This window comes from Cephus cinctus, unplaced genomic scaffold, assembly GCF_000341935.2.
Source record: "Cephus cinctus unplaced genomic scaffold, Ccin1 Ccin1_scaffold0123, whole genome shotgun sequence".
Classification (NCBI taxonomy): Eukaryota; Metazoa; Arthropoda; class Insecta; order Hymenoptera; family Cephidae; genus Cephus; species Cephus cinctus.
In genome coordinates this window covers 2493554-2514639 of record NW_014332857.1, presented here as the reverse complement: position 1 = coordinate 2514639, position 21086 = coordinate 2493554, and the positions used below count along the sequence as shown (strand labels likewise).

The 21086-nt window shown below is 34.9% G+C and overlaps 2 protein-coding genes across 3 annotated transcripts; one reads left to right on the top strand and one right to left on the bottom strand.

The window, feature by feature from the left end:
* Positions 1–5571: 5571 nt before the first annotated feature.
* Positions 5572–8987, bottom strand: LOC107274926. Of its 2 annotated transcripts, none has more exons than XM_015754509.2 (6): positions 8850–8987; positions 7210–7388; positions 7058–7115; positions 6492–6960; positions 6244–6405; positions 5572–6162 (listed from the first exon to the last, which is right to left on the bottom strand). In XM_015754509.2, the coding sequence occupies exons 1-6, from the start codon at positions 8893–8895 to the stop codon at positions 6027–6029; spliced, it is 1050 nt and encodes a 349-aa protein (XP_015609995.2). In that variant the 5' UTR covers positions 8896–8987; the 3' UTR covers positions 5572–6026. The 2 variants fall into 2 exon arrangements, with proteins under 2 accessions (XP_015609995.2, XP_015609997.1); XM_015754511.2 differs by lacking the exon at positions 8850–8987 and adding an exon at positions 7744–7998.
* Positions 8559–20856, top strand: LOC107274919 (metal transporter CNNM4). Its single transcript, XM_015754501.2, has 13 exons — positions 8559–9141; positions 12481–12772; positions 13095–13238; positions 13423–13578; positions 13685–13873; positions 13950–14123; positions 15591–15762; positions 16247–16438; positions 16563–16709; positions 16802–16942; positions 17061–17333; positions 17409–17860; positions 17948–20856. Exons 1-13 carry the CDS (start codon positions 8696–8698, stop codon positions 18104–18106), a joined length of 2937 nt encoding a protein of 978 aa, XP_015609987.1. The 5' UTR covers positions 8559–8695; the 3' UTR covers positions 18107–20856.
* The last annotated feature ends 230 nt before the right edge of the window (positions 20857–21086 follow it).

Here is a 21086-nt window from a genome sequence, read left to right as displayed (position 1 = left end):
TTACGTAATACGAACACTTTTACGAATTTACTGATAAGTAGATACTGCCAAGAATTACCGTTCATTGATTAATTGTCAAGTCCAGCCGTTGCCTCGCCATGAAAATTATATGAAAACTAGAGCAAAATGCATTTCGAGCGCGACTGCAGCGCTCTGTGGAAATACATTTTCATACTGTATATTTGTTTTAGAATTTTTGCACATTACTTCTAAACCAACAATTTAAAACCGAAATTAGTATCTATATTAACCACCTATTTCATGTATACAGGATATTCCCAAATAGTTTAACAATATCGCAATGGTTCATGAGTGCAATTTGTGTAGTAATATGTAACACAAAACAAGGACGTTACACGCTTGGGAACTCGTGAGTTATACCATAAATCATTAATATTGTATATAAAGTTACTTAGGAGTATTGCATCGCATAAAGTCGTCTCCACTATAAAGGCATCTGCCCATGTAAGTCATAAGAGTCGTAGGACTAACACTAGTGGATACTGATTGGCTGAATTCTTGATGAGGAAGAATTTTGACCAATGAGGAGTCTGATTTCCCGAACTATTACGACCAGTCCGTCAGTACGACTAGACCCGTGACAGTTCCCTAGTCGTAACCAACAAATACGTTTATCATTTTATATAATTATTACGTAGTCGCTGTATAATAATATAGAATTTGTGTAACCGAGACTTCAGTTACAAAATGTATGTGCCGGATACACAGTTGCTGATAATATCAACTGTTCGCCGTCGAAGATCAGGATATTCCCAACAGGATACCCATGCCACAAGGTATTACGACTGCAAAAAGATTAGTAAAATGTTGACAGCATAGAAACGTTTGGTTGTCATCGAAGATTTGGATAAAAATATACAATCCACTCGTCCATTACTACAGAATAAAATTAGTTCTTGTTTTTTACATTTTACACAATCTCGAATTTCAAAAGGGCGTACATTGTCCGGTATCTCTAATGTAAATCCTATGTATTACCGATATTATCCAACCCAGAATATATGTATGTAAAAGATCATCAATTTCTCTAGTGTCGTATGTCTAACCTTATCTGATGTTTCGTAGCAGACTGCGAAGTCTTCGGGCCAAATTCCTTAGGGTGAATTCTATTGTCGCCAAAGGGAATTACGTCCTTGTACATTTTACGTGGCAACAGGCGCGCGCTGCTTTGTTTGTATCATCCATTAGCGTAATACGATTAGGCTGTAGTAGATTCCCGTATGAAACTTTTCAGCAAGTCCCTCAAGTTACCTTAATGTGCTACGTGAGTTTGGGTTTGATACGGGTGTTAGGTTATGTTATGTTGGGTGGCTGTTACTATAATTGAGGTTAGCTTCGTTGCGTGAATTTCTTAGGAAAACAGGCGCGTGCCTATTTATAATTTTCCCTTGAGGAAATAATGAGTGAAAAAGTCCTGCGACGTGCGGAATACGGGAGGAGCTTCTCGGTGCTCTGTCCTGTCACTTGGCCATTTTTCTTTCTCTCCTTTGCAAAGTTGCGTGGGGACGTGATTTTCTACGTTTCTGAAATATATATCAAGTGCGTCGCGTTATGCATACAATTTTTGTATCTTTCCAATGAACGCCAGAGTAACGTATTGTTTGCACGTAGAGACGAATTCCGTGCACATTGGATATATACATATAAAGGGAAATCTAAAATCGTATTCGGGTATCTAAGCCATTGTAATGCTGAAAGATACATAACCTAATCTAATCTGACTGAAAACCTTTCGATGAATTTTAATGTATAAAGCCAAAATCGGGTGCGAAGTGATTTTAAACGGCAAATAACATTGAAAAAACATTTTTAGTTAATTTGCTTACTTGAAAGTGTGTTAACAGTGAAAATACATATAAACAAAATATCACAAATAAATAAAACGGTTATCATTTATGCATACGTAAGTTATGGTCATGATTACTCATTTTGAAAATAGCTTAATATCAAATATTTGTAATATTTTGTGTATCCATATTTAGGCTCTTAATGCACTTTGAAGTAAACAAATTAACTGAAAACAACTAATTTATTAAAAAGAAATTCGTAAAAATTACATACTACCATAAAACTATAATAGAATGAGTTTAAGGGTAGTTACCCTATGCAATAACAATTGAAAAATTGCACTTTGGCAGTATCTGGCATTGTGAAATTCAAAACTTAATGACCAGAATCGGTTTCAGCGACCTCCAAATCCTTAGGATAATAATTCATGAATATTATTCTCCAATTGATCCCATTTAAATATTTCGATTGGAAATATGCGAAACTGCGAAAACCGCCATCGAGGAGCCCAACTTTGGGGATTGATTTCATCCCCTAAAACAGTTTTTCGGGCGATAAAAAAAAAACACGTGTCTCTTAGATTTTGACGGAGAAGAACATATTTCAAAACGAATGAAATCGGAAGACGACACCTGAGGTATCTTTCTTGTTAGTATCGACCGTCGGATTTGAATCGATCGAATATATTATTATGTCTACCTCACGTTGTAATATCTACCGGATGACATTTGCATAAATCCCTGTTAAGCGAAATAGTATCGTTTCAGTGCACGTTGATATGTCAGCCATGGGCCTTGTTTTCTTTCAATTTTACTAATTTATCAAACGAATGGAACCAATGTTTGAAAAGTAGATTATTGGCATGAGGAAATTGTGATATTGCTTTTCACGAATAATCTATGGGTGCAGTGATTGTGGCGGTTGATTTAAAATAATTTAAAAAGGATTTTTCAATTTTATCACGTTCATTACAATGGTTATCTGATAGAGATTGACTTGAGGCAGTTAAAAAAATATTTTTTCACTTTATTTCACTGATTGACACTGCTGTCTGGGAAGATAAATATATAACCTCTTTTTTTTTTTCGTTATTAACTTCATTCATCCTATATAGAGGGATCAAGTGCCAGTAATATATGAACTTCACATCTTGAATGTCTGAACTGCAATTAAAATATTTAGTATTTCAAAATAGTTGTCTGGGGCGTATAAGTGTAATGAATAAATGATAGCATTTGTGGGACGTCAACAGGAATATCTGGATACTGAAAAATACAATAAGAAACCTCTTGACACAAAATTTATTGGATTTTCAATAAAATTGGCATGTAATAAAAAAAAAACAAGGTATTGCAGGCGATCATAAATACAAATTAATAAATCATAATAAAAATAAAAGAACAGCTTTGCGTACGAATTTTGAAAATAACAATTAAAAAAAAACCAACGGCCTTCTGTTTATTTTTGTTGAAACAAAACTTTCTACTGTGGCATTATAATTAACAAATATGCGTATATACAATGGATCCCAATTTTCATATAAAGTGCGTTTCTCTATTCGCGTTATTTTCTGAGGGGTATATTGAAAGTTATGTGTCTCAATTATTCATCAGACCAAAACCATTATTCTACTCGCGCTGCTTGCATTTAATTTTGAGAAACTAATCAAATATCATTCTGTTCATTAAAGCCGAAGTATAGGTAGGTGAGCTTTCATTTAAAATCCTTGTAATAAAAATGAGCGAGAAATAAAAAATTCCTCGGAGGAAGCTATTAATTATTTTTAAAATTTTAAATCGTACCTTACTATGCGGGGTAACCAGTCAATTTCTATTTTTTTGTTTTTCCACTTAATATGTTACGAAATATATGTTTTACTTTTTACTGTGCAACCGAATAGAATATGTCTAGGTATACTACAGTAAAGTATGAATAAAAGTCAATAGAATCCACCTAAGTAATCTTATTATTATGTCACCCAGTATACACAGATGTTACTCAGCAGCCATCATAACCTATTCAGATACGGAGCACAAGATTCTCTTACGTTTTTGGTATTCTAACCTGTGACATAAGCAAACATTAATTAATCCAATTCAGCAATTACGTTTGACAACGGATGTACGGTCTTGTTAAAAAAAAATAAAAGAATGTGAAATTCTTGATCTTAGTAATTTTATGACGTTAACTTCCGTTTCTTTATTGATGCCACCCTGCTCTGATTCATGAAATCCGATTCACGGCTAATTTCAGCTGGTACGTTTGCCGTGAATAATTCTGTATAACTTATGTAGTCGACACTCAAACCTTACAACGTGTCTTTGTTGTGAATCCTCCTGTGACCGAGGGCATAGGCCATTATAAAAACAGAATAAAATAAAATTCTTAAATTGTGATATTCAATAGTTTTTTTTTTCACAATTTATCCAAGAAAAATTCGTATATAAATATATAATCATACGTATCCATTGAGTCCTGAATATTTTAAAATACGGTGAACCACACTAGGAAGCAACGACTCTATCCAAATCATTTTCCTTTTAAGCTCCTGGTTTATGCATTAAGGGTAACCATCGGTTTAGGAGCACCTACATTCTTAGTGCATGTACACTTACTTATTAGGAGCTCTTATACTGCGTATTTCCAGGGAGCGTGTAGGTGCACATTTGCATTATTCCCAGCACTTATCCTGGTACATATAGAGGTATAGGCAATACGTATAGATAAGTGAAATTCTCGAGGAGCAACTATCGCTCGATTTATTCCGCATTGACAGCTCGAAACGATTAATAAAGAATCCGACGGCGGAGAAGAAGGCAGAGGACTTACCACAAAATGAGAAGGCTGTGGCTGCTGTGGTTTTGTAAGCGGCCATGGAAAATTCAATATTTCATTTTCGCATTCGTTCTCCGTGGAGGTTCTAGAAACGAAATAGAAAAGTTCGCCATGTCGATCACAGTTTGCGATATCCGCATAGAAAAGCAACGCGGCAAATGGCGGCGGGCGACAAGGCCACGACATCAAATATACATAGACCGCTGAAACTTCTCTTGCACGAACGTAATGGTAATTCCTTTTTATTCTTTGATTCTTTTGTACCTTTACCGAATCATTTTATCTGCGGCGGTAAATATTTAATAAATTCTTGGATTCTGCATACCTTTAATGCTACCGGATATCGGGGATCGTTTAATCGGCTTTTAATCCTTATTTTGGAACGAGACTAAAAATATTTGTTGAATACTTCTTGGATTGTCAGCTACTAGATATTTATTGTCGGCTATCTCTTGGCAGCTGTCGAATCACTTGAACTTTGTACTTTTGGAATAATGTGACAGTGATTTGTATATTATTTTTCTATAAAGAACTTCAAATTGGCGTTTGAATATATTGATTTCAGGTTTACGCTTCAATACTGCGACATCTGTTGTTTCATAGAAGTTCCTTCGTTGCTTGTTGATTATTCCGGTTTTATCTACGAGGAATGGACATTGTTCAGTGGATAGTTTACCGTCGGGAAGTTAGCATCAAATGATTAAAGTTTCTGTTTCTATTTTCTAAAAATATTGCTCTTTAAATGCTTTCTACGTTTTCGTAATTGCTCCGCTACTATTATAAAATGATCACAAAATACTTATTAAAAAAGAAAAATATTTATTGCCATTACAATTTTTTAGGCACTAGAAATATGTAAGTTTTTATCTTTTGACGTTAAATTTCCGACGGTGAAAAGTCTGTAGTAAAACAAATTATGAAGAACCGAAAACGTAATTTTTACTATAATACATAATTGTTCTACTCGTTATCATTAAAATAATAAATAAATACATATTAAAATTGTTAGTATTTACAATTACTTAATACTTACTAAATACTTAATTACAATTAGTTAAGCTAACTAAAAATTTCTTAAAAATTAATAACAGTTCCACTGTCAGCCGTATATTTTCATATATAATTAAAAAATTTAACTAAAGTAAAGCTTAATGTCAATTTTGTACAATTAGAAATGACTGATAATAATTAAAAATAAACTTTTACTAATATTCTGTATAAGACCACTGGGTCTACCTTAAACGATTGTTGCACAGTGTGATAAACTCATAACATATTGTCAGTTTACCGTAATTGGTGTCCAATCCGGTAGTGACAATGTCAATTCCTTCTTCTTAAAATTGCCAAGTTTAAACAATTTAATAAAAAAATTCTAACGATTATTATTTTCGAAGTGTTAATACTGTTTTTCCTCCGGTCATGAGATTTGCTACGTATGGCGGCAGTGGAGTAGTGAGTACACGACGTTCGGCTAGATTCATTAAAAAATTGGCGACATGGGTACTTCGAAATTCCCACCTGTCAAAAAGAAAAATAATAATAATTAAACAATAGTAATTGTTATATTTCGAATATTTAATTCAAATCCATCATGCATACTTAGTTGCAATATTTTCCTTTTTTAATTTTCTAGGTAATTCTTCAGATGAACACTTCGGACAATTGATAGCAATCATTTCAACAGTTGCTGGATTTTCTCCAAAGCATTTCTCAATGTATCCACGTCTATGTTTATGTTGAGTGAAGTCAATTCCAGTACTCCTGAAAAACACAAAAAGGTTAGATCCCACATTACACCTGAAAATAGTACGGTAAGTACTTTGTAATAATAAGAAAATAATCTGTACCTTACAACTGGTTCTGGTTCAGTGTAAATGACAGGTGTGTCTACGAAGTCAGCATGTACAGCACCTTGTTTCTTTTCATGGAGTAGTTTAATCAATGACTTAAGATCTCTTCCAACTAGTTTTAACTCTCGAAACTGAGTAAAGTTAAGACTTAAAGTCAGTGCATGAAGATACTTCTTGTTTATATTCTTTTTCGAACTGAAAAAGTAGTTCTGTCTTTGAAATAAGGCAAAAAATGTTGGCAGCATGTTCTGGTTATGTCGAGTAGTTCTTCTTGGCTTCTCAACAATTGACGCAAATATCATTCCATCATGAGACACCACACGGGTCACCACGCGAATTTGATTCTCCATAAAACTTGCTATGATACGATCCTTCAACTCGCGATTAGTCACTAATGCTGGTCGTTCATTAGCAGCACGCAACTTATAGCCATACCAGATTTTTCTTTTAGAATGCCTACTCACGTCTAAAATATAAACCATGAAATAAGTGTATATACAAATTTTTTTTAGTTTCAAATACTGATTGTGGTACCGATTCAAGCCACTGTGCATAATCATTACCAATAACTTCTAGTGTGTATAAACGATCCTGTAATTCATTATCATTCAAGTCGGCATCCTAGAATAGGACGTAACAGAATAAAATGGAAGGTATGCTTGATACGTTCTTTCTTTTCTAATCATAGAATATGATTATTATTATTTATACTCACATCAATTACTTGCTCAATAACACGTAATACGTTTGATACAGTGAAGCTCTCATGATTCTTTATTATTTTTGCCCTTACTGTATTCCATGTTACCTCTGGGAAGCTCGGTAGTACTGCTGATTCGAGCTCTTCGAAGTGAAAGCGTTTTATTACCGAGTATAGCTTAAGCCTTACACTCGCTAATGTTGCAATAAGAAAATAAAACATATGTATACCTCTTATACAGTGCAGCTTATATATAAAAAAATCTAATATTTTTATTTATTTTTGTTCATATCAGAAAAATAGATTGACAGTGCGCGCCAAAAATTAAATTTATCCTGACGATAAATTATGAAAAGTCAACATTTTATTAAGCACGACAAAATATTTAACGTATATAATACTTCTTTTAATTTTCTAAGTTAATAAATCTGTAAAAAATCATTAAACTCCGGTTGCGGACGGTTATTTCTAACCTCTATTGAGATTTAAATTCGATAAGCATCACAAAGAATAATTAACTAGATGATTTAAAATATTCTCTTTACTTACAGCTAGGCATATTGATTATTTTTCGATACTTCACTTGATTAATCCAATAAAATTAAACACAATATACAATTCTTTTTCAACCTGAAAGTAACAACAAAGTTCACCGCGCAAACGCAAGAGCTATCCCGCCATTCCATGACGTCATTGCACCACCCTTTTGATGAATAGTGAAATTCAAATACAGAGAACTTATAAAAGTTTGTATTACGGTCTCAGTGAATTGTATATAATTGTCGATGAGATAGTATAGCCAACGAAAATTTATTAAAAAGATTAATCGACATCTCACATTCATTAACGTAATGAATGAACTATCCTCGTGTGAAATAATGCTTTTCAACAATAATCAAAGATAACACTCAATACCATTTTGTAATCTAATCTGATAATAAGAAGTGGTATCGAATTTTATTTTTATCGAAATCAGAGAATGAAATCTGGCTCGTAATTAACATTCAAAAATTATATAATTTGAAGAATAATGGGGAATCGCACTAAATAGAAAAAGTTAAAACATTCACTGAATGAAATTTACTGAAATATTTTAAATAATGTATCAAAATTTAACTTTCAAATGCACCTCTACGTACAACCGCAACAACAAGTTCTCTAAATAACCGAATAAATCCCTAGGATTTCAATATTAAGTTCCCTAGCTGATTTGAATATTCGGAACAATCGCCATGATGCCCGAGCAAATAAATTAGTGAATTGTCACTGAAAGGACATTTCTTGTTATATTTTAAAGAATTCTCAAGATCTTTCCGTCAATAAGAATGTTTATGATAAGAATACTCCATTCAAATAAACAACTAATCTTTCCCCTTTTATCAACCCACGTTCCACGGGGTAACATCGAAGTGTTAATGCGCATGCGCGAACTTGCTGTTCGAGGTTATAAATACAGCAACCATTCATTTGTGGGAAGAAGTTGTTACGTTGCACTTGTCGCATGATGGCGCAACATGTTGGTCAATCGCGTATGCCGGCTTCTTTTTTATTTGTTCTCGCAGTTTTTCACTTAACGAATGCCAACGTACTGGCACAAGTCAGTACGTTCGGTCCGAGAATAAGTTCAATACGTATTGCGAAAAATGAAGAATTACTTAAAGAATTGGACATCGATTCTCTCGCGCCTGTTGTCAGAATCATCGGTGAGAATCTCGACAAGGAGCTCGGACTGCGCTGGTCGCCCGACGTAGACCAGTGTCACCACAATTATCCCCTTTCTACGGTCTGGATAAATCCAAACGGACATGAAGCCTTTATGAGTTTTGCGAGTGCACCTTCTGTTGATATTAATCCCGTCTACTTCTGTATTCGGAACGTCACTGGCGATGGAGAACACTGGACATTTCTTGGGAGGAGTTTAATTGTTGATTCATTCTCGCTCGATGGGTAAGAAAGTTTGCGTTAAACGGTAATCTTTATGACGTGATTCATGACTTTTTAAATTTCTTATGGAATTTTTTCAATTGGCAACTTCCTATTTGCTTTTTTATTTCTTTAACTTCTGTTTCTTTTATTGGGTTATATGATAGTGTGAGTGTTTCGACGGATTTGGGTTTTGGAATTAGCACCTCTATGTATCAGGGATAGGTTTTATTAAAAATCTTTTCTAACATGATATTTTTAGTCTGTGAGAATTCGCATGAGCGAGTACAATCTAATAAGTGTATGAGGAAGATAAATATTCCTTTAAAAATCTTTGTATTTATCTTTACTGAAGCATAATTGGTTCATGTTGCATCGTAAAGATGTATTGTATTTTCTTTTAAGTAACATTGTAGAATTTCTCTCACAAGGAACAAATTGCATGTCTGTTTCTATTTTATGATATTCACATGAATATTATCAGTTTGATTTAATGACTTCTGTTTTGCTTAACAAAGCTCTTTCCTCGTTATCACATAATTATTTATAGTGACAGAAGTATTCTGGCATTGGAATCAATGAATGAAAAGTCTTCTGTTTTGTGTACTACTTGTAAATCTGGTTGTAGGTGTCTCATGTAAATATTAAATTTCTTGGCCAGATGTCTAGATATAAAAGCTTACGCTAATAAGAAAATTGTGTAGTTAACAAATTTGCATATTAACATTTAAATAGCTTATGTTACAACTATCACTGCTTTTGGTGACCATTTTATTTTTATTTATGATATCGAAATGCAAAACTATTAATAAGTAACATCACAAATAATTTTCAGTGATGTATTCCTTAGTTAAACTTTCTGAGATGAGGCAAAGTGTTTTCACTGTTCCTAGAACCGAAGTCTATCATACATTGACATATGATTTCAAGGTCACAAGACAAAAGATAAAGAACATGAATTACAAAGTTAGCACATATGCTCTTGACATGATTTGTAAAATATTAAAGGTCTGCTTCTTTTTCAGCAGCCTTGACGTGTGTTCCACGTCTCGATATAAAAATAGAATTTCTGGTCTACATTTTTGTTATCCGGTTAGATCAATTTTAAACACTTTAATAACTAACAGAAAGAAGATAATTTTTAGAGAATCTAAGCATGTGCTAAGGACATCAGCATACAGCCTTCCAGCAAGGAAAATTTTTTGCATAAATTTCTTTAAATTCTGCTTTGCTCAAGATCTTATTCAGAAATGTTTAGTAAATGATTTTAAAAATGAAGGACTACGCACAGATCTTATAGAAATTTACTTTCTGTAAAATTGCCTGAATTAAAAAAATTTTTTATTTCATAAGCTTGTTATCATTGCCACGACTTTTAAAAAATTTAGTTCTACCGTTGCGGCATATCAAAGACTTTTTTCAACTTCTTCCACAAATAGACTGGGGCGGCATTACGTCACGGCGTGGCATGGACGTATGATATCAATTCGGACCGTAAAAAACAATTGTCCTGTGTGCATGGTAGCTTGTTTACGTCCACGTGATCTAGCATGCAAAGACATTATTTTTCACGATCCGAATTAATATTAATTCGGTCCATGTCATTTCTTTGACGTAATGGCGTGTGAGCCTATTTGTAGAAGAAGAAATGAAAATAGAATCTTTGGCACGCCGTAGAGCGAGAACTGTAAATTTTAAGGAGTCGTGGGAATTATGACTATTGATCAGAAGCTTATGGACAACGAAAAATTTGAAACAAAAAACTATCCTGAAAATTCAAATTAAATTATGATGATAGAACAAGTTTACACAAAATTTTTGGATAGATTTCCGATTGCTTTCTTCAGTGCAATAACTCATCGAGCTGTTTACTGTTGCTGACGGCTTCCAGCATAACAATTATATCGCATTACATTGCATTCAGATCCATTACTGCTTATTTTTGGACAGTGACACAATAATATTGAGAAATTTTTTAACTCAGGAGCTGTGCTTGTCAACTCTACAATTAATTTGACCCTATTAATACTCTTGATATGTTAGTAAAGTGAAGAGGGAGAATATAACGCTAGTGAAGTAACAAAAGGATTACGTTTCAGTCTCCCTCGCCGAGTACAAATTGCTTCAAGGCAAATAAGAAAAATCCTTAGAAGAGGCTCAATGAGATTTAAATGATTGTGCAGGCTTTTTATAATTAGCCTTCCAGCATTTATCTCGTTTCCTTAGATACCCTTGATCTCATTTCTGAGGTTTTATACAATTGTACGTACAGTATAAAACTGAGTACACTTGGATCTCATAAAATCTCAATTGATGCTTATATACTGATTGTTTTCAAAGAACTTTTTTCATAGAACGGTCTTAATTTATTTATCATAATTTGGTATGCATGTGATGAAATGTGAACGATAAGGATATTCCTGGTTGGCCTTGACCTATTCGATCTATATCAGACAGTCTGCACATACATATCTGCAATCTTGTGCGCATGTACATACAAGGGGCCATACACATTTTTGACAATGCTTGACAAGCATATCATATATTTGTAGCTTGCACTTTAAATAACAAATTCCAGAGAATGTGAAAATGCAGGCAAAAATGCCAGGGTACTCAAATTTATCAGTAAAATGTCATAGTTGGTTGCCATATAGATTGAGGAATATTTTCTAAAGGTTTGATATCAATTTTTTATAATACATAGAGTGACGCACCGAGTGGCATAATTATCAGTAATCAATTATGCGATTACACTCAGAATATATTACTCTTATTGACAATTTCAAGATTAGATGCTCCCCTTTTCACTGTTATCTTTCATTTCGACCTTCCTGGTTATTAAAGATACCAAGCATTCCTTCAACCAGGAATATCATAGGGCGTTACTGTCCAAGTGATCACACAAGGGATACGCCAATACTTTTGTATTCAATAAGGATGCGATTTTTCCTACCGTTGATACCGCTACGAGCCGCCGTAAACTGCACAAAACCAGATTCGTCTATCTATAGTAAAGGCCACGTGCGCGTCTCCTATCGTACGGCGTCTGCCGTATATATCTGTACACGCGGGTATCACACACAAAGACAATGTTGAACTGTAGGTGCAGAAGCCAAATAAATTTTCGCCGGATTTTAAAAAGTGTGGATTCTTATTATGCCTCTATACGTGCTGTACATTATATCATAAATCCAAGAGTGGAGGATCCGTATGCTGTTGGAGAATTTGGTCGTAGGCAATAGCAGCTATCTTATTCTTTTTCATAATTAATGACATCCCACATAAACAAGGAGAGATCCACCTTCATCTCTGAACGTTCGTAATTTTTTAGTTAATTAATTATATTTTTCTACTGTGTTTCAGAATTACTCGACGTCGTAGAAGTAATGATTTTGGTCCGGCCATTGGCGAAGGAAATAATTCATCAGCAGCTGTACCGGCAACTGATGAAATCAGGATCGAGGGTCTTCGAGTGGAGTACACTGATAAGGAACCTCGTATCTCTGAGTATGGCGTACCCGAGGTCCTGGTCGGTTACAATACAACCGTGCGATTATTTGGAATTGGCATCACACAGAAGACGCTCATCGCCTTTACCGACGTGCCTGCTAAATATGGCACAATATGCGAAAAGATCAAGACTCAGGAGTTCTCAGTAAGTTGGTTACGTCACGATTGTGTGATGTAAGCGAGGAGCGTTGTTGGAGGAAAAAGGAAAATAAGAATGATTCACTTTCCTTGTACGGTTTAACGTTTTAGTCGCTCCGTGCGTACATACACAGCTGTACCTCAGTGAACACGTGTGAATATGTACGTGAATACTATCTGTGCCATTTGTATTGCACGCCATAAGTTTTTAATATACATTTTTTTAATATGTATACGGTATGCACATGTTCGCTAACATTTGTGTATTATTACGGAGTTGGCGGATTGTTCTTTGATTATTGATACAATATAAATTTTCTGACCTACAGGTGTTCGAGGTAGAAAGTAACTCGGCTTTAGTAACTATCAATCTTGCTAAAGGCACATATTTTCTATGCGCCAAACAATCGGGTTCTGATAATTCAACCGATGTTGTGTTGTTCAAGCATCAGGGTGACGCGAGTTGGAAATCGGTGAGTTAATTGACCAGTTTATTCAATTTAGTTCAGGCGCCTTCAGGTAGGTAGCGGTTTTGTCGCAGGACAATAAAAAGCAATAATAGGTTGATGAAGAAAATTATTTTTAATTTATTTAAAGGTACTTCTGTCGTGCTAATTTCTGTAGTAATTTGTAATCTTTACGATTTTGGTGTTTCAGATTGGTACTTATGAGAAACTTTTGCCACTATGGCTCAGCATTGTGTTCATGTGTCTTTGCATATGCTGTTCGGCATTATTCTCTGGCTTGAATCTCGGTCTTATGGCGCTCGACAGAACTGAGTTGAAAATTCTACGAAACATTGGAACTCCGAAAGTAAGTGATTCATCACTTTTTTTCTGTTATATCGGGGAAATTACTATTTAAAAGGCTGTATCACGTGTGAAGGTGATACATTCTTACAATTTATTTCTTTGAATAGGAAAAGGAATACGCGAAGAAAATTCAACCAGTTCGAGATCACGGAAACTATTTACTATGCACTATCTTATTCTCTATTGTGCTGGCCAACTCAATTTTCACCGTCATTCTTGATGATCTCACTTCCGGCCTTATCGCCGTCGTATCGTCGACACTATCCATTGTTGTATTTGGTGAAATTTGGCCTCAGGTTGGTAACATTAAGCTGTTACACTTCAAAGTATATTTGTGTTAATTTATTAATTTATTCTTATTTTATTCTCTAGGCTATTTGCAGCAGACACGGGTTGATGATTAGTGCTAAAACCATTTTTATTACGAAGTTCACCATGTTGATCACATTCCCGTTAAGCTATCCGATCAGTAAGATTCTCGACTTTATTCTCGGCGAGGAAATTGGCAACGTTTACAATCGAGAACGTCTCAAGGAATTGGTTAATGTGAGTAAACAGAATTTTATTCAGCTGAAAATGGGTTACTCTGACTAATATGATAGTTAATTTCTGGAAATTCAGGTTGCCTAAATTCTTTCATAAAATTTTTACAAAACTAACACGTTTCAACTCTATTGCTTACCTCTTGTGTGCATTCCAGTAGTTCTCAAACAATTACAGTGTTTGCAAAAAGAAGGTTAACATTGACATACTTCTTGTGCATTACATATTTTTTCTTGACACTCTTCAGCTAAGCAATAAATCAGTAGAATTATTAGTCTTAGCGTGGAAATGAAGTAGTTGAGTAAAATTGCAAATATGAGACTGAAATCTCAAATTTATCTGACTCAATGTCAAAAATTTTAGCAGGGCCATTCCAGTGATTCTCATGCGTTGCAATTTCCAAAAGTAGATTGAGTTATCTTGGTTAAAGACTTCTTAGAATTATCGGAGCAGATAAATGTTCCTTGTCATTTGAGTCCTGTGGGATACCGTGATATTTTATCTTGTATCATTTACCTAGAAGCACATGAGGAATTCGAGTCTGGGAATTGTTGGCGTGGGGTCAACGAACGCAATGTGCAATGAATTGCTGTGGCAAAGTGTGATAAATGTCTTCTTATCGCTTGACACTAAGTTTGTGTACAACCAATTTTTATAATATCCTTGTCTGCCTAGAATTATTAGCGTAGAATTCACGTGAGCTAATTTTGTGATGATTCGTGCCAAAATATGAAATTTCGTTTGGTTTCTTCAAACTAAAAACATAAAATCCAATAAGTATGTCACTTCTGGAAAATTAATATTGAGCACTGATGAATCAATCAATAGAATTGATAATTAAGTCAACTGGTTTCGTTTGACCCTCCTTAGATCTATAATTTATAATCAAAAGGGAGAATACCCAAAGACACGTCTGATTACTATCTGATGAAGTCAAATATCGATTAAAATGATCTCTGTAGAAGTTAGTGGGTTTTATAATTTTATCTGATTAGACAAATTAATGATTGATACAACTGACGTCAAAAGGGCCTAAGAGGTTTCTATCTCATTGCCCGATACGTATATACCGATGATGTCTGTCTATCATCGTGTTCACAGTGATGATAGATGATTAAAAAAAATTTTCCACTTGCACAATAAGGTGAATCTTCAATCATTTGATCGACCTCAATCGATGCAATGAACAAATAATAATTTACATTACATCCACATGAGACCATCGTTTTGTATCCAATTTATGTACAGATTTATTGATAGCGTTAATCAGATTAATATCAAGATATCAGATATTCATCAGAGTTCATCAAAGATATCAAGAAAATCTAATCAGCATCCATACCACTGATAGAAATTATAAAAGCAATCGATGGATTTCACATCACTAGATAGAAAAATTATATAAATTTTGACTCAGCAGCAAATATAATCGTCCTTGAATTCTACAACATTCTTTAATTCTCATTACAGATAACTACTGAGTACAATGATCTCGAGAAAGACGAGGTGAATATCATCTCAGGGGCTTTGGAGTTACGCAAGAAGACTGTAGCAGACGTCATGACGCGCATAGAGGACGTCTATATGTTGGATTATAATGCTATTTTAGATTTTGAAACCGTATCCGAAATTATGAAATCTGGTGAGTGTAAATCCACTATTTGACGATGATTTTAAGATTGAGAACGATGCTTTTCTTATTGCTACTTATTTTTCCATACTTAGTTCTATGCTGCAATGAGAAGTAGCGTGCCGTCATTGAATTCATGATAAAAATAACTCGCTTAATCTGAAGATATCTTACAGTTAACATCTTTCGTAACAAGTTCCATTTGTTTTGATCGTACAAAACGCTATTCAGCCAGTGCTAAAGGACTTCGAAAAAAACGATGTAATATAACGTTGATATAATAAAACGTACAAGTTTTTACTCAGGCTTATCGATCTGGTACGTTACGACAGATTTGATTAATTAAATCATGATAAATTCGAAATTTTACACACTTCGGTCTCGTGACAAGTTTATCAGTTTATCTTTTGATCGTATAAGTAGATTTTATAAGATAGAAGATTTTTTCCCTTTTTTTACAATGGATGATGAATTTAAGCCTAATAATATTTTACAGGATTCTCCAGAGTTCCTGTTTACCAGGGAAGCAGAACCAATATTGTTACTATGCTTTACATAAAGGATCTCGCCTTTGTCGATCCGGACGACAATACGCCATTGAAGACGCTTTGTCAGTTTTATCAGAATCCTTGTAATTTTGTCTTCGAAGATGTCACCCTGGATGTTATGTTCAAGCAATTTAAGGAAGGTGAGAGATATACGGTTGTCCTCAAGAAGATTTATATTATTGTGTTTTAAATTTCATTGACTTCTGCATGTGATGGACATTGATGCTGCGTTTCACTGACAATTTCCATCGTTTCTGATTTTAGGACACAAGGGACACATGGCCTTTGTGCAGAGAGTCAATAACGAGGGTGACGGTGATCCTTTCTACGAAGTTGTTGGGTTAGTCACTCTGGAGGACGTAATTGAAGAACTGATCCAAGCAGAAATCATGGATGAGACGGATGTTTTCAGTTAGTATATTCGAAATTAATCTCCACCAGAGATCTCACTAGAGTTAGAAATAAACAATTGAAATTTACACGAATTTTTTAATTTACAACAGCCGACAATAGAAGTAAGAGAAGGAGACCAGCTCATTCAACAAAATTGCTAGACTTCACTAGTTTTGCTGAGAAGAAGGATAATCAACGAATACGCATATCCCCGCAGTTGACACTAGCCATGTTCCAGTATTTGTCGACGAGTAAGTTCAAGCGATATTCAAAAAAAAAAAAAGAATATCAGACAGAAAAGACAATAAGAAAATGCAGTCCTTCATTGTCAATGAGATAATTATTTTATTATTACGTTTATTCTAATAGCTGTCGAGGCCTTTAAACCAGACACAATATCAGAAACAATTCTACGCCGTCTGCTGAAGCAAGATATTATATATCATATTAAAGTAAAGACACGCGAAAAGGCAAAGAGCGATCCAACAACTGTGATCTATCAACAAGGAAAGCCTGTAGATTATTTCGTCCTCATCTTGGAGGGACGTGTCGAGGTCACTGTAGGTACTGAGGGCATGATGTTCGAAAGTGGTCCATTCACGTACTTTGGGTCGCAGGCCCTTACAGCCAATATCGGTATTGGTAAGTACTGCCATTTCAAGCTCAATTACTATATATTTTGCCCACAATTATAATCCATCTTTATTTTTATTACAGTAACCGAATCACCAGCCAATACTAATCCTCAGACGATGGGTAGTATACAGTCTTTAAATTTGGATGCCATGTTACGTCACACATTCGTACCAGATTACACTGTACGCGCAGTTACGGAAGTCTTCTACCTGAAGGTCAAGAGGTCGCTCTATTTAGCTGCCAAGAGAGCAACTTTATTAGAAAGAAGTCAAAAAGATCCGAAGCCAAGTCATGATCAATTCGACGACGAAGTAGAAAAGTTGCTTCACTCTCTGGATGAGGAGGATCAGCGCAGCGCCCCGGATTCCCCAGTGTTGCCACGTGACAAGGATAAAGATAGTAAAAACATGCTACAGCGAAACGTAACCGCACCTACCTCACCAGTTCCGGTGAGCGCGAGTCCAATGACGAATGCGAAGTTCGTGTCTTCGAGTGGTGATCATAACGGGAAACTCAAAAGCTCCCCAGCCAAGGTAATCCGTCAATTCATTACGATTTACAACATACTACTAGACAAATTTTACCAGAAGAAAAATTCATTTCATCTTCAATTAAAACAGATGCTCGATGGTTCGACTCCTAAGGGTGGCCAATCTAAATTAGACTTGGACGCCGAGATTCTGTCGCGTCAAAATGAGGCGGCCGTCCTACCGCCTCGCAAGAAGTCGCTAGACGACGAAGAAAAGGTCCATCTCCTTCCCAAAAAGGATGACTCTTAACGATCGATCAGTGACAGCGGAACTCTGTGCGATCCCTTCGCAGCGTTTATAAAGAATTAATCACGCAACGACGGAAACGCCGACTCGCCGGCGTGACACATAGCCTGAACCTAGCACTGGGTACTTAATTAATAACTCAAAAACTTAACCGATCGATCGCCACTGAAAACTCATCTGGCGAAACCAACTTGACCGTCACGTTTAATCAGGAAGGTAGCCGCATACAGTTAATTCAATTTTTTACCAATGCTCTGCATGGGATGCTGTACGCTGATGCATTCTTATATATTTTAATCGACCCTTCTCACCTTTTTCAACAGATCACAGTAAACTCGCGCAGACGCAATACTACATTAGATACGCTAGTTAGTTCCATTCGTCATCGCAAATGATACGTTTCACTCAGGGAATAGCATGCCAAAAGAAGTATGAAGGAAATAGAGAACACTATCCCTCATGCAGCACATACGTTGTGTTGCTCGTAGCTTTAGACACATATCACCCTCGCTCTTACGGGAAACCGATTGACACAGTGGGCCTGGCTAATAAGTCGGAGGGGCGTACAATGACAATAAAATTATTATTAATAAGTTTTACTTGCACAATGGTATACAGCCAGTTTATCCTCTATCATAAATTCTACTTCTTAGCGCGTTCGTACAGCCTTCCGGTACACTCGACGTGTAAAACGTTAAATCCAAGCATATAGAAGATAAGAGATAGAGAAAATTACTATGGAAATACTTTTCGTTCACGTCGTGACTAATGTTGTCCCATTTTGGGAAACTGTTTATATACAGACATATATAGATATATACTTTTTATGTACGTATTTATATATATGTATATATGTTTTATATTGATATATGAGAATTATAACGGTTATATAGTCGCCAGGAAAATCCAAATACTTCTACAACTTATTATTAGGTTTTGAGAAAAAAAGCCGGTACAAAGAAATGTTTAGGAGATCGCGGAAATATATATAGCGTCTCTAAAAGCAAAGGGGCGTGTTAAATTAGTATATTCAAGAAACATACAATCCTTTTTGCTTGTAGTCACGCAATGTTTATTTAGTTCCGTTCATATGCGTATTATATATACATGTATATGTATACACACACACTTTTTTCCTTCTCATTACTTTCACTACTATTTCTATTACTACCGCTGTCACTACATCTATTTTTATTTTTTCTTAATAAGTTTCTACATAGGTTTATGTCGAATAGTTTTTCGTTCGATTAAACCTTGTTTTTCGTGAATGCTCCCAGAGAGTGATAGAACGGCGCGGACTTCTATTCGCTGTTAGTATTGACCGTTAATGAGTGCCTTAACGACCAAAAAAGGAAAGTAAAATTGAGAAAACGAGAAAAGAACTCATTTAAATCGTCGGGTTATGTGGTGAAAACGTTATTGGTAAAGTTTTTCATGAGATTTTCGAAAAAGGCAATCACTTCTTATCTCTTTTCCTTTTTTTTCTCTATGTAAATGAAAACGGAGGATCAATGAAAACCTTAAAAAGTTTTTCCTTAATATTCGTGCTGCCAACATGAAATGACAAGTATTCAAGAAGTTTAGATACAAACCAGATTCGTTGTGTAGTTTAAAAAGAGAGTCTATCCCTATATATATGTATATTTTTACTACCATCGAATTTAACTTTTTGAAGGTAAACAATTTTTGTTTTAAATTTTTAATAATTTTATTTATTGGCCTCTTTAATTCTTTGACAACTTATGGCCTTCATGGCAAATATGACCACAGCGCCGTACAGCGTGCAGTAGCGGCAATGAAATTGTTAACGGGTGATTGTGAAGTACGGACTATTACGTAATGATTCAGTGAAAACAAGTGGAATACATAGGAACTGAGCCGATTGAATTTTATTTTTTTTTACATTATACAACAAACTGCATTTTGCATGCACAAACCTATAGACACATGTCCGCAGATGCATTTATATATATCCATCGCATTTATCCCTGTTACTCGATATCGTTTATCATTATTAGATAAATATATTTATACTTATATATATAGTGAAACAATGTTATAGAAAGTAGAATATTACGTGTTATATTTTATTGATACAAAGCGTACAAAGAGGGAAAAAATCCATTCAAATCGTGAAACGCATTTTGATTCTTTCTACGATTTACTGTTGAGAAATAAGAAATTTGGCAAGGTCCGTCTTCCTTCTCCTTGGTGCGTTTGATTTGCTATTACAAGAAACGATTAATGACAATATAGTGCAGCAGTACTTAAAGATGGTCGGACAATTCGTCGTGGTCGATGAATGTGAATTGAAGCGAGCTTTTTAGCGAGGATAAGAGCATTTACTGTATTTAAAACTTTATGAAAAGTGGAACCAAATCCCCTTCGTATTATAACTATCTGGTCGTTACTTGGTTAAAACATTTTTTCTGATTAAAAACTTAGTATTGAGGTTTCCAACGTTTAATTGATCCTAAGACGTTATTACTTCTGTTGACGTAAATAATACTATAATCTAAAATGATAATCGACAAAACTATTATCGTTGATGTTAATTATATAGCTGATAACACAAATACACTCAAACCACACGGGATTATGGAAGAATATTATAGTTAATATATGTAAATCTAACTAAGTCAATTCACACATATCACCCCCTAAAGCAATTCGTTATAAGGGGTTGAAGGTCAGAGCGAAGAAATTTGTAGTGGAATGCGTATGCATAATAAATAAATATAATGATATCTGTACTTATTAAGATTCTTCATCGGTATTTTTTACTTGTACTTTCCATTTTCTTAGAGAATATCAATTATAACATATGTAAAATTCGTTAAACGTGTATGAATGCAGGAGTGACTTACGTTAATTCAGTTTACAGAAATGCCCGAGTCCTCCACGATGGCGCCACTGTACACAAACATGCCATTTTAGTGAGAGCGTGTAAGCCATGTGTAAACTCCGGGTTGTTTAAAGATTC

What these genes read in the sequence shown, in the direction of transcription:
- LOC107274919 (XM_015754501.2), top strand. Translation starts at nt 8,696, where the DNA reads ATGATGGCGCAACATGTTGGTCAATCGCGTATGCCGGCTTCTTTTTTA. An exon ending in TTGGTGAAATTTGGCCTCAG is followed by an intron (nt 13,874 to 13,949) that starts GTTGGTAACATT and finishes TTTATTCTCTAG; the next exon opens with GCTATTTGCAGCAGACACGG. An exon ending in GTTCAAGCAATTTAAGGAAG is followed by an intron (nt 16,439 to 16,562) that starts GTGAGAGATATA and finishes TTCTGATTTTAG; the next exon opens with GACACAAGGGACACATGGCC.
- LOC107274926 (XM_015754509.2), bottom strand. Translation starts at nt 8,895, where the DNA reads ATGATTCTGACAACAGGCGCGAGAGAATCGATGTCCAATTCTTTAA. An exon ending in TTATTGAGCAAGTAATTGAT is followed by an intron (nt 7,116 to 7,209) that starts GTGAGTATAAAT and finishes GTCCTATTCTAG; the next exon opens with GATGCCGACTTGAATGATAA. An exon ending in GAACCAGAACCAGTTGTAAG is followed by an intron (nt 6,406 to 6,491) that starts GTACAGATTATT and finishes TGTGTTTTTCAG; the next exon opens with GAGTACTGGAATTGACTTCA.